This window comes from Tauraco erythrolophus, chromosome 3 (genome assembly GCF_009769465.1).
Source record: "Tauraco erythrolophus isolate bTauEry1 chromosome 3, bTauEry1.pri, whole genome shotgun sequence".
In the NCBI taxonomy this organism is placed as follows: Eukaryota; Metazoa; Chordata; class Aves; order Musophagiformes; family Musophagidae; genus Tauraco; species Tauraco erythrolophus.
The window spans coordinates 35776958-35790999 of record NC_141467.1 but is presented as its reverse complement, the minus strand read 5'-3'; the positions used below and the strand labels follow the sequence as shown (position 1 = coordinate 35790999).

The following is a 14042-nucleotide window of genomic DNA, read 5'->3' as shown; positions in this document are numbered from 1 at the left end:
AGGGAAGGAAATGTTGCAGCTGTATTCAAGAGAGGTGAGAAGGAGGATCTGGGGAAATACTGCCTGGTCACCTTCTCCTCAGTTCATAGAAGGTGCTGCAGCAAATCCTCCTGGGAACCATTTCCAAACATATTAGGAGCAAGAAGGTGATTAGAAGCACTTGTTGATTTATGAAGAGGAAATCCTGCCTGATCAATCTGATAGCTTTCTTCAGTGAGTTGTCTGTCTGGTAGACGAGGGGAGAGAGTTATCTTTCTTGACTTAAGCAAAGATTTTAACATTGTCTCCCATAATGTCCTCACAGTCAAACTGAGGAAGTAGTGACTGGTAGGTGGCCAGTGATGTGGATTGAAAACCGTCTGAACTGCCAGGCTCAAAGGATTGTGGAAATCAGTCACTAGTGCTGTACCAATACTGTTTAACATGTTTATTAGTGACCTGGATGGTGGGACAGAGCACACCCTCAGCAAGTTTGCAGATGATCCTCAAAGAGGAGGAGGGGTTGATACACCAGGTGATTGCGCTGCCTTTCAGTGGGATGTCAAGAGACTGGAGATCTGGGCCAATGGGAACCTCCTGAAGCTGAGCAAAGGGAAATACCAAGTCCTGCCCTGGGGAGAAAGAAACCCCAAGCACCCACCCAAACAGGCTGAGGGGTGTTTAGCTGGAAAACAGCTCTTCAGTAAAGGCACCAAGGATTGCGGTGGACACGAAACGGAACATCAGCCAGCAGTACTCTGGGCCAATGGAGGTGATCCTTCCTGTCTGCTCAGCCCTGGTGAGAACACACCTGGAGTGCTGAGTCCAGGTTGGGGCACTCCCCAGTACAAGAGAGACACAGCCATACTGAAGAAAGCCCATTGAAGAGCTGCAAAGATGCTGAAAAGGACTGGAGCACTTCTGAGACAAGCAGAGGCTGATGATTGTTTAGTCTTGAGATGGAAGAGATGGGGGAGGATGTTATTCATGTGTATAAATATGCAACAGGAGAGAGTAAGAGGATGGAGTCAGACTCTTCTCAGTGTTGCCCAATGAAAGGAAGGAAGGCACAAACTGAAAACCACGAAATTTCATTTAAACATAAAAAAAAAACCTTTGTCTACTGTGAGTGTGGTCAAACACTGGTATAGATGCTCAGAGAGACTGAGGAGTGTTCATCCCTGGAGATAATCAAGACCCAACTGCTCAAGGCCCTGAGTAACCTGCTGTACCTGAGTCTTCCTAGAGCCCCCTGCCTCTCCTCTCCCTCATTTCTTTGATTATAATTAGGGTGGTTGTAATGACTGGTGTGTCTAACTCCCAGACCAAAAACTGCATTAAAATGAAGTCAAAGGTGAAGAATGGTAATTACAAGGCTTCTTAAATTAGCAGGCAAAAGTGTTACACAATAAAAGCTCTGCAATTTGATGTGGTCTAAGTTCAAACTGAATATAAGATAGAAGTATAGCCATCCATCAGTTGGCTCATTTTCATCTGGGAGTTTATAGCTAAAGACTGGATGTTTTGACACAAGGATGTATGCTCTAATGAATTCATTCACATGGTGTAGATTAGATAGAAAAGTCCATGGGAAATGTTGTTGGCTGACACTGTACAAGGGATGAGGTTAGATGAGCTTTTTTCTTTTTTTTCTGGATATAAAGTCAGTGGAACTTGTGTCCTGCTGCCTCACATCTGTGTAGTTTCAATTTTGACAAAGAGTTGACATTGAGTATCTACAGAGTCAATGCCAAATAGCCAGAAAATAACTACCAATACAGAAAATTAATGCTTTAATCCTAGCCCCCTAGAACTGATTTTGCCTTGCTGCTCTACAGGAAGCTGTATCAGAACTAACGTGTTAATGCCATTGCAACCAATGATGGTATGCTCTCGCTGGGTGACTAGAGTGAGCATAGTGTCCTGTCTCAAAAGGGATGGAGCAGAAAAAACAGGACATGGCAGTTTGATAAACATGGATAAACATGGGAAAATTACTTCATGAAGAGAGAATACATATTAGGATTCCTTCTTTTAAAGAAGTGATGAGTATGCTGAAAAGTACTACAGACATGTTGGCCCTTAAAAAGATAATTAGACATAGTGGTTACCTTCTAACAGGAGAAATACACCTCATGTATGTTTGAATTCTTCAGATCACTTCAACAAGACATCCTTGAACCCAGAAACCTGTAGTAGTTTTAAAAATGTTTGGACATTTTTTGATTGGGTAACAAGAATGTCTATCGTTACTGTAAGTAGGCTGCAGTATAATAGATATCAACGTTTGTATTCGAGGGTACCTTTAAATGGAGAAAACAATGAACACTTTTTTCCTGACTCGTCTTACTCTACTAAGGGATTTTCTTCATGTTTTTCTGAGGCACTTGGTGCTGAATGAAAGGGTATTGGATGAGATGGACATTTAACTGGAGAAGTATAGAAATTGCCAAGTTATAAGTGAATAAGATTAGTAAAGCAGACAAGAAATAAGTGAAAATGTCATGTTGCATTCCCTAGTTCGTCTACATCGTTGAATAGTTGCCTATTCAGATTAATAAAAGGGCTGTGGGGCAAAACTGAATTTCAGCACTGTTGGCCCAGGAGACCGCTGAAGATTAGTTAAAAGGATTGTGTTTTAGTCTGTATAGCAGAGACATGGAAGTACTCACCTGGCCCAAAAACACATTACTGCTTGCATCTGTCTGGCCACAGTTTAATAAACGAAAAAGTGTAATCTTCCAAGTCTTCATTATCATCTCCTGTGCTTGTTGAGCCATAGGCTTTAGTATTTCACTAGCAACCTTCCTATGTTGCCAAAATTGTACTAATTGACTACATACTTGCTAAGGGGAGAGATCTGGTGCCTGTCTCACACTGGCATCTTACCTACATGTACAAACTGGGTGGTGTCGGATCTAATCTCCTGCAGGGTCCAGACAGGCTATTGTGAAACCTGTGCTGGAGCAGGTTGTAGAAGACAGCGCTTGCCAGCCGTCCTGATGTAACTGTGGCACTGCACGGCGAGAAGAAACGTAGGGCAAAATATACGACCGCAAGAAGAACTCTAGCTGTGAAAGTGCTCACATGGGCACTGGAGGTGCTGCATTCCAGCTCCTGCTTCAACCTCTCTTTTTGTACCTTACCCAATGATAATTTTTAATGCAAAATAGCTAAACATTTGGAAAACCTGACAATACATGGAATGAGATAAAGTACTTCATGCTAGAAGGCTACGGTTCATGTTTATATTTTGAGTAGAAAGAACAGAGAGGAAAAATGAGGGCAGATAAATCAGAGTTTAAAAGAAAAGCAGATCAAGGGGTTAAAAAAGGAAACAGAAAAGTCATTTCAGAGCCTGTGGCAGCAGGAAAAAAGGATGGGCAAAGGAGCATGAAAGCAAAGGGGCAGAAGAGCATGTCACAGCATTAATAATATTTTCTCTTTGAAGAGAGATCTGACATTCTGTGGAGGTATTTCTGGCATCAGAGTTTTAATATGCATTTTCATGCAGCTTATACACTTAAATCTTGCAGTATTTCAAAGTACTCTCCATTGCTGTGTTTGTGAATGTTCCCTTAATTTAGAATGAAGTTGTGATTCTTCCCTGAGATACAGAACAAAAATATGATATATACGTCTGTATAGTTTTTTAATATTTGAGAAGTGAATTGCAGAACTTGTAAAAACATCCTGGTTAGTTGGTCCTGGAGACCGAATTACTTCACTTTTTTTCAGATCAGAAATCAGCTTCTATTGCTGGTCTCTGCCTCTAATTTCTTTCAGAGGGAACACTTTGAGATAAATTTATTAGCTTGTTTCCTTTACACATACAGTTCTTGGTCCTCCTGTTAGAATCATCACCAGGGATGCCACTTAGTACTAGAATCTATTCACTATAATTTGCTCAATATATTGATTGAACATGGGCCAGTAAAAAGTCACAAATTTTTTATCACTACTCATTTGAAAAACCTAAAAACAGATTCCAGAGGTGAAAGGACCTGCATCTTGCTTCTTGCCTTGCAAATGTTTCAGACATCCAGCTGCATATGCATCTGATTTGGGGTGACAGGCAAGGTTTATGCAAGTCACTTAAAATGAACACAACCACACATTTTACTTCAAAATACCAAACACATTCTCTAGAACTTGGGACTTTGCTAAAGTAAGCTTACGTAGAAACCAGTTTTCCCTTCATTCAAGATCTGTCATACTCATGTCTAAAGTTTAACTCTGCAAGTGAAATGATCAAATTGCAGCCCTCTGTGGGTGTCTCCTCAGTTCTTCCAACAATGCACAATAAACACATCCACAGAGCCCAAAAGAGCAAAAAGAAATGAAAGCATATGCCTCCCAGTCTGTGCCTCATTTATTCCATTAATACAGCTTCAGTATCAGCACTTGCAGCATACATAGTTTTCCTCTGAAGTACTGATAAAGCCTATTGTATCACCATACTTTAATACCTTAGAGGTTTCAACATAGTTGACCTTAAAGCATTCCAGTGAACGAAAAAGGTCATACTGTTTTGCACATACAGAAGCAGAGATCTTGATTATCTTGCTCAGAGTACAGAAGAAACGTGGCAGAGTAGACAACTGGATCTGTCCCTCCTGGATCTCCGCTTATCACCCTTTCCAAAAAGTTCCTAAAAGTTGGAAATGGTGACTCTTCCATTGAAATTAGAGAAAACAACCTCTGTTTCCCCAGTTACAGATTCAGTAAAGATACAGGCATTAGAAACGCAGGTATTCACACTCCTGCAACTTTGCATATTTCACTTTCTTAAAAATCTCATGAAGCTTTGTTCTTCCTCTCAGGATCCAGAGACAAGAGATTATAGATGGGCTGGGTTTAGAATTCACACACATTCCCTTTACTTGAAAAGGCAATGAACTTTTATGTATTAAATCACAATTACAAAACAGAAGGAAAAAAAACAGAGCCATGATAAACAAACTCACCTACCTTAGGTACAAACACAAGGCAGAGAGTAATGGTGCTGCAGAATATTATGACTAAAGCAACGATGCAGAACTGCACATTGGGTTGGTCTCGAGTAAGGAATGAAACAGCAGCACCAATAATGCACATTATCCCCACATTGTATACACTCATTCCGATGTACTTGCTATCATTCAAAGCAGGAATGCTGACATTTCGTGTCTCCCAGGCTAGGAAACACCCAAACAACTGAAATAGTAAAAGAAAAAAAAAAAAGATAATTATAAGAGGAATTGGCTGATATCCAGAAAAAGTATTAATTTAAAACTGGTATGTTTTCTAACTTGACAAATATAGGTGATATTACAATATAGAGATATACACCTACCTTTTATCCAATATTTAATTACCTATGTCATTTGTTTTGCTCACTAGGACAGATTCCTGCTCTCACAAGACAAATGTGAAACTTGGAATTAGTTGTGACGGGAAGACATTTATCTAAATGCTATGGTTATCTTTATTTTATACTTTTAGCAATTTTTAAAGAATCCTTCCTGTTTGTTTTCAAGGATTCCAGTAAAGATATAATGTGCGTTGTTCTTTTAGTTATTTTTAGCAGCTGTTCTCAATATACTCTTATCAATCCTGTCATTCATTGTATGATTATCACCTACATTAATAAACAGCAGTGCCAAGAAGTATCCCATGGGAGACACACATACAATGTATGAAGTATCACCCTAGCTGTTCAGACTGCAATTATAATGTCTTTTATTATAGTAGAAGTAGGTAATGGCCTTTCAATTGCAGTTGTCATGATTTCTGGCATAAAACATTCTTGTGGCAATTTTTTGTTTGCTTTTTTCTTTGGTATATTTTTAAGTTTTAGCCCCTTTGTTACTTGCAATATGCTTCTGCAATTCAGCAGGGGAAAGTCTTTAGTGTAAGGACGCTCTCTTCATCCCTTGAAATTTAACTAGATTTTTCTACAACATGAACTGCTGCAAACAATTATTTTCTTTCTCCTGAATTCCTCAGAGAAATTCTGGCAATTCAGTAAAACCATAAACGAACTCAAAATGTTGTAAAGAGCTAACCTGGCCTACAGTCCAGACAAAGCCTAGTAAGAGTGTATGGTGCCCTGGGAAGATGGCAGATGGTATCAGAAGGAAGGAAAAGACAGAGAGAGGAACAATCACTAAGACCCAAGACAGTTTCTGTGTTTTCTAGCTTTTTCTGATCACACTATAGGGACAGGCAAAAGAAGGAGAAAGAAAAAAAGTGCAATCCTATTGACCTAAGTATCCTTCCTCCCAGACTATCATATTTGTTCGCTGCCATGTCATGGAGATAATCTTTTTTATACAATTGCAACCCATGGGGTGATCCAGGAAATTAGAGGTCTATGATGATGCCATTTGGGGATTAATTGCTGTTGCCTAGTAAAAATTTACCTTCTGCTTTTTTTCTGTGGGAAAAAAACATTAAAAATTTCAAAGGCAAATAACCTGGACTAGAAGAACACTGTTTGGTTGCCAATCAAGCACAAGAGAGTTGGGAACTGACAGATCTATGTTTGCTGTACAAACTCAGTTTTGCCCTTATGCGCTTTCATCTGTAGTAACAACTGGACATTAATATCTGCCAATTTCCTTGATTATTTGCTTAGTTTTTACCTCGACTAACAATGGCAACAAACCCAACCATTTGTGACTCAGCTGCTTTGCACTCCCACAGAAACTAGCAGGCTGCAACCACCTACCTACGCACCAGCCACTTCAATCCAGGACTTACTGCCGAACTGCCAGCCCTGCCCTCCCATTGCCGAGCTTCTCTGCTAGTTTATTTCATTCCCTTGCCTACGGTGCATATGTTACCCTGCCACATGTTCGTGAGCAGACCCAGCTGGAGGACTTTGGCGGATCAGGCATCTACTCTTCAGCCCATGGAGTGTGGCAGGCTGGAAGCGCTGCCTAGTTCAGGCAAGCCTCTTGCTCACTCACTTTCCAATGCCGCCATCACTGCTGCAATCAAGCTGAGTCAAGACAGGTAGGCAGGGTTGGCTCTTCCCAGCAACAGCAGCAGCAGTTGCCCTTGCAATCCTTACCGAAGATTTCCTTGGTACCGTTCCCATCTTGCCCCCTCCACATGCTCCTGCAGGACATGGTCCACTCCAGGGCACTCCCTTGACTCCTTGTCACAGGCCTACCTCTTCTGTTTTACCCATCTCCTCTTGTAGGACTAGAGCCCACACCTCATCCCCGTCCCTTGCCTCTTCCCCTGCTCTTCCCAGCAGCCTAAAAAGTGCAAGAAGAAAAGTAGTGGCTGCTGCAGGAAGAGCATTGAAGGTGGCTGCTCTTGGCAGGTCAAGGTATATGTAGACAGCTACCTAGAGGAGCAGAGCCATTCAGGTAGGGCAGCTGAGGTGGGTAAACCATTTATCAGGCTGGGTAGCTTTGTGCCAGAGAAGCAGTTCACCCCCTAATACATTTTCTAGAGCCTCTCAGGTAACCAAGATGATGCTTCCAATAAGGAAGGATGCTGTTGGGTCTGGCACTGTGTACAGATGGAGCAGGGAACGTACAGACTTCTTTACAGCCTCTGCAGAAGCAAATCATCCGTTGTATTGACCTGGCTGCACTGGGGACATACAGCGGTGATGCCTTTATTCAGGATACAAACATATTCCTCCCAGACACTCTGCCATCTCAGCGGTTGCCTGCTCTGCATTCCCTGTGCTCTTGCTGCTGCGCAGCTGAGCTGTGCTGCAAATTTACATGTTGCCAGCCCCTGGACTGACAAACAGTCCTGTCTGGGCTGAGCTGTTTTGAGAGGTAGAAGGAATCCATGTGTGTGTGTATCCATATCATGTTTTTAAAGGGATGAGACCATGATTAACTATGGAGAAGATTTCTATCTCCTCCTGCTACAATTAATTATTAATGGGATTTTTAGGGTTGTAGGTCATCCCTTACTCTCCCTCACTTCTCCCAGTATGAAGAGATCCTATTCCAAAAGCATTATTCTGGGAATACAGCCAATATACTTAAACGAGGCCAGCACTTATTACAAATAATGGGCATGAATTTATAGCTGAGGCAGTTATAAAGCGATCTAAAATATCAATTATAATGAAAAAAGATAATTTGAACAGTGTTGTAGGGGTTATGGTTTGGCCCATTCTCACTTATAATTGAGAACAGCATGGAGAATGGTTAAGTATCTTCCAGATGAAAGGAAGATACTTCTTTATATGATAACTAAATAAAGGGAGAGGCTCTTGCAGCAAGTGCGTTTCCTCAGAATGATGCACTGTAAATTTGAGAGCATTGTTTCTAATTTTTATTGGCATTTTGGGTAAAACGCTTGCCTCAGGAAGAGAGCTCTCCTTTTCTAAAAGTCACAGCTCATCTTCGAGACTAGAACATGGATAAAAGCTGAGAGTTTTCTGCAGGCTGCTGCCAGGACAGTGGTGATTCCAGTGGTGCTTCTTGTTTGCCTGCTACAGGTGCCTGCAGGGCTCTGTGGGGTTGATAAGATTTCTCCTCTGAGATAGAGTATTCCTGAGGGAACACGACACTTTGTTTTCCCTCCATCCACTCTTCTCATGTTTCCCCTTCCTGAGGCTCAGCCAATCTGCACAAATGAAAGATTCACTTTTTTATGACTGCAAAAGTCCTGACAATCCCTAAAACGTCTTGGTTGAGGAATGGGATGCAGACGTTGTTAGTGAAAGGTCCAAATTTCTATGGTTCCTTGACAAGTTTTTAATATGAAACATATGAGGTCCAGTTAAAAACACAGACTCTCAGTATCCCAATTCAGCTCTATTTCTGGTACCTAAACTTTAAACATTAAGCTTCCCCAGCTATGTAAATCACACTTCTTATTATGCCTGGGGACACCTAAGTCTTGAGACTGCTATGCAATTTAAGACCTATTTGATATTTAAAGCCTGCTGGGATTTGCAATGCAACTGTCTCTCCTCCTATTGCTCCTGGAGGGCTTGAGCTGGGAAAGGCTTCTCAGAGCACGTCTGCCGGCTTGGGCCCCACACGAAATACAGCATCACTCATCTTCGTTCAAGACAATGATGCTGGTCATGACCATTGCATAGCTTCATGTTTGGACAATATGGCACAATTCCAAATTTTGCCTGAGATGTGCTCCCTAGACCCAGACTAGAGGTTGTCTTCAGAAGGAGCTCTCAAACTTCTTTTCTAGCTGTCAAAATTTATGTAATGGGAGTCTGACTGTCTTAATTGCTTGGGCACTTGTGTGGGATGTTAGTTCCAATCTCTGCTGAGAAAGCGTGCATGAACACACCGGGATGGAGGTAGGCAGCTCTTAGCAGTGCTGATGTGCTAGATTTGGAGAGGGGTAGGACACATCTGTCCTCACTGTTTTATACCTGCTCAATTAGGCAGCTCCTTGCTGGCAGTTACAATTCCTATCTTGATGCTCCTGATGGATCCTATGCGTGACAGAAGGAGTTTGACAAACTCAAAGCTCTGCATTCTCCTATAGAAACCAGTTCCCTAAACGTTAAAGAGCACAATAGTCTACTGTCAAGTCTAATGGTCTAATTTATGTCCCTTTGGTGAGCTCAATTCTCTCCATTTAGAACGGAACTAGGAAGGCTTCCTATATATTGTTAGTCGTTAACTTCAAGCCTTTCCCCATTTTGGTCTACTAAATACACATCTTGTTGATGCAGAAAGTGTCATAAAATGTTGGTTTCGATTTTATCTGAAGGTTTGGGCTGTACAGGCAAGATTGGTTTGTTTCATTTTTTGTTTGAGGGTAGGCAGCTTCTGTTTGACACTACATTGATTTAGAGTGCTGCCTTTGTAGAAGTTGATATGGTGGGTTTAGGCTGTGTTGCCAGTGCACCTAAAAGTGCACCTAAAAGGGCTGTGAGACAATCATTGTGTAAATTTGGGGAAAACAGTATCTGAAGACAACAGGATTATAGCACTGTGACTAAAGAGAATTCTGGTCACTAACAGAAATCTGTATTAAAGTCTTAGAGGGATAACAGGACTATGGAGAGCACAATATTTGAGTTTACAGAGTTTAATGAGCAAACTTTAATTTTTAAAAATCTTGTGCTGACTATATTGTGCCAGCTGGTAATATAATAAAAGTGTTTGTAGCTGAACTATGGGAAAACGTTTAACACTTTTTCAAAACTCTACTAACTGGTGCATTTTAAATCTTGTTCACGAGAATTATCACTAAACATAGTAATGATTGCTTACTGATCCACAACATATATTAATACAATCAATTGTCTAATTTGCTATTGGACTACATAGAATGGCAGATGACAAGCAGGAAATTATTTATCCTCCTATATCCCCTCTTGCCCTGTACTGCCCTTAAACTGTTTGTCTATATGTTTCATTTCAAAGTCATGTCTGCTTCTACTCTGAACGTGGGTTATGAACAGTATTAGAAAAGAAAGATCAAGAAAGAAAATTATACTGAGGATAGCAGACAAAAGCAGGGAAATATCAGAGGAAAAGTCTCCAATCTTATCAGAAGTCATGCTTGCCAATAACTACAGGGTATGGTTTTGGAAAGATTATGTATTGGACCAGGCTGCAGCTTTGCAGCTAATTACTGTACTATAGTAGCACTTACTGAGCTCACTTGTGGATCACAGCCCTGCTGTGCCGCATGAAGAAAGCAAAAGCAAAGCTTTACTTCAAAGTTTTGGGGCTTTTGTTTTGGTCTGGTTTTGGATTTTTGGATTTATTTTTTTTTTCTAGCTACATTACTGGGAGATTTTCCCTCCTGCCATCCCTTAAAACAAAGGCAATTCCAGACACTGGTCTGTAAACACCTCTCAGTCTGAAGTAACTGTGAAGCTGGAGTTGTGGGTTTCCCTACTCGTGTTCATTCATTAAATCCAGATCATCTCAGACATAGGCACATTTTTATTTCAACGAAATGGCTGTAGATTTTTTCAATGAAAATTTTCAAAACTAAAAAAACATTTTGTTTTTCAGGTTTTCACTGGAGAATTGGACAGCAAAATATTCTCAGTGGTTTTCAGGAAGATGTGTAGAAAAGTGATTTTTTTTTTTTTTTAATTGCTAGCATACCAAGTAAGGTTAGCAAACTGAAAGACAAAATACACCCTTGTAGGACTCCTACCTTCACAGTCAGTACAATCTGACGTTAACCCATCACTCACTCCCTTGATCAGCTATGAGTCAGCTGTGTATTTAGTTCATTTTCACACAGCTGCTCTGGATAGGCAGTACAAAAGGAAGCTTAATATTTTTATTGAGCTCTAGGATAATAGCTAAATATTTTTCTAATTCCAAGACGTAATATTCAGCTATTCGGCAGAAGGGCTTTCTTTGTAAGGGTCTTGGCAAACAGTCTTTTATGGTGCAGGGCATTTAGCATGGTCTTGCCCAGAGCAAGATGGAAAAGCAGCTGCACAAAGCTATGGACAGTTACATGCATCCAGATAAAATTTTCCACTTTATACTCCAGCCTCCCAAATCAACAGGTTAATAAAATCTTTTCCTTTCTTTCTATTCAGACTGTATTTTACTTCCCTCCATGTAACTTCTGCTTAGTCATGAAACATATTATAGAAACTAAACTGAAACAAATACACAATTGGTTATTAGTGAATATCCATTTGGAAAGGCTTTATATTTTCTCTGGTGTAAGATTACCACAGACAATCACAGCACTGTAAAACGATCAAACATCTCTGATAAAAACAAGTGTGTGCTACAATTTAAATCTATTTCTGCTCTACAAAAATTGATTCCAAGAGACATGTAAGGTAATACTGCAATACCTGCAGTATTTCAAGAATATATTTGAAGTTTCCTTATGGTCATAATAGGGAAAAAATTATCTTACAAAACCATATGATAACTTATGTTTTGGATGCTAAAACATTGTCAATGCTTTATTAAAGATATAACAAATATCTGGTACCACTATAAGCTGCCTTTCTCCACCACAAAGCTTAACTATGTTCCTCTCTAATGACTGTAAGATGGGACAGATGGGTTGGTGTTAAACCCACCATAAATATGAATTGGAATCATGCAAAGTAATTGAGAAGGCGACAGTTCCTTCTGAGTACTCTTTTCAATCATGAAGGGAATTAGGAAAGAATACAAGTAAATATGTTAAAAATCAAAGATATCTTTCAGAAAATAATTAGGAATTTAAACATTATGTGGAGACTTCATTTTTTTCTACACAGAAAATTTATTACTTTGATAAAGAGTTTAATTATGAAGAGACAACTTTTTCATATGGTATCCTCAGATAGTTGGGAGGGACTTGAAGAAATCCTCTAGCTCAAAACAACGTCCTGCTCAAAAAGTAGACTTAGCTGCAAGTTTAGACCAGGCTGCTCACAGCTTTATCCAGACTGGTCTTGAAAACTTCTGAGGATGAAGGTTGATCAGCCTCTCTAGGCAACCTGCTCCACTGCTTCACTTTCCTCAGAGTGAAATTTTTTTTCTTTATATCTAGTCTCTATTGAGAAAATATAATTAAATGGTAAAAAGGAGGAGCGCAGGTTACACAGCAGAGCTGTACTGTTCAAACTCTAAACCATGGTACTTAAATCCTTTTTGCAGACCTACTTCCAAGTGCATGAAAACATTGAAAAAACAATGTTTATGGAATAGCCGTCAAAGTGAAGGAAGCTATTGGAGAAGGGAGCTAGGGAAGCAGCAGGAATATTTACAAACAGCAACTGAAAGATGTTTGGTTATGTGCTGTATACGATCTGCCCTAAACTTGATAAATGTAAATAATCTCTTCTTATCTTAAAAATTGCTTTGGTTGTTGTGGAATTTAAAACAAATAAGCAATACAATTGGATGAAGACTAGACAGAATATAACAAAGGTTAAAAAGAGGAAATGAATAATAATCGTTATGAATTAAAATTCTAAAATACAGATAGTGGAAAGGGAAGTTAAACATATCGTAGAAAATGAATGGCTAGCAGCATTAACAGAATTCAGAAGGATTTCTAAAGATGTAGGTGGAGAAAAAGGAATCCTAATAATGATTCATTCCTTGAAAGATGACAAATTTAATAGTAATGATGCATGGTAAGATAAGCTTAATGAATACTTCTGTCCTATATTTATGTAGAGATGGAACAATGCATTCACATCTTGACAAAACAGTGAGATGTAGCTTATTCCAGCAGTAAGAAAGCTCTTGAAAACCCTGTCAAGACAAGCAGTTGTGATCGGAGAGATCCATTGACCTACATACAGGAGTTTTAGGAATTGATTTAGAAGTTGTCTGGACTGCTGGACTTAATTGTTGATATTTATCGGAATTCTGGCAAAGCTCCACTTAAGATATAAAGAGGCCATATGAGAAACGAGAAAGTGGAACATCTTCAGTGATTACAGGCCCATTACAGTAATTTCTATCCCAAGCAAATTAATGAAACGGCTGATACATGAACTCAGGCAATAAATGACAAAAAAAGAAGATAGCAATATGATTGAACACGCTATTATTTTTTTTCAATGAGATTGCAAGACTGAATAAAGATAATCACATTTGTGCAGCTTACTTGGATTTCTCAGTAGTGCTTGTCTTAATAGTGCATGGTATTGTTATTTAAAAATAGTATGTTACAAAATCAATACAACAAATTTAAACTGATTGAAATCAGGTGATAGATCTTCCTATTAATAGGAAGCTACTGAAAAAAAAAGGATATATTTCAAAAAATTCCTAACCTAATGCTGTCCTATTGTACATTGTACAATAATGTACATTGACTTGAAGGAGACTGAAAATGATGCAGAAGAAGCAAAGGTGGAGAATGGTAAACAATTAATAGATGCCATTTTCATAAGGCAGAAAGATTTTTAGAAAAGTCAAAGAAATTTGGCCAAACTCAGGGTAGTTTGTCTAGAAACAAAGGCATCATGTCACTTTAGAGGAAGAGGTATAACATATAAGCAAGACCCATCAAGGTTCAAGGTTTAGAAGTCAGAGCTAGACAAACTTAGTGACTAGAGAGCTTCAGGAAGCAGAGGGATTCTTTCAGACTTGAAATTAAGATTTAATATTATCCTAAAGATATATTTTAGT

At 39.5% G+C, this 14042-nt stretch overlaps 1 protein-coding gene across 2 annotated transcripts in view; it reads right to left on the bottom strand.

Annotated features, from left to right (window-relative positions):
- Window positions 1-14042, bottom strand: part of GABBR2 (gamma-aminobutyric acid type B receptor subunit 2) — a 505163-nt gene that overhangs the window by 19954 nt on the left and 471167 nt on the right. For both annotated transcript variants that reach the window (XM_086609138.1, XM_086609140.1), the window contains exon 16: window positions 4951-5175. In XM_086609138.1, coding sequence (XP_086465264.1) covers window positions 4951-5175 — 225 coding nt within the window. The remainder of the gene's footprint in view (window positions 1-4950; window positions 5176-14042) is intronic.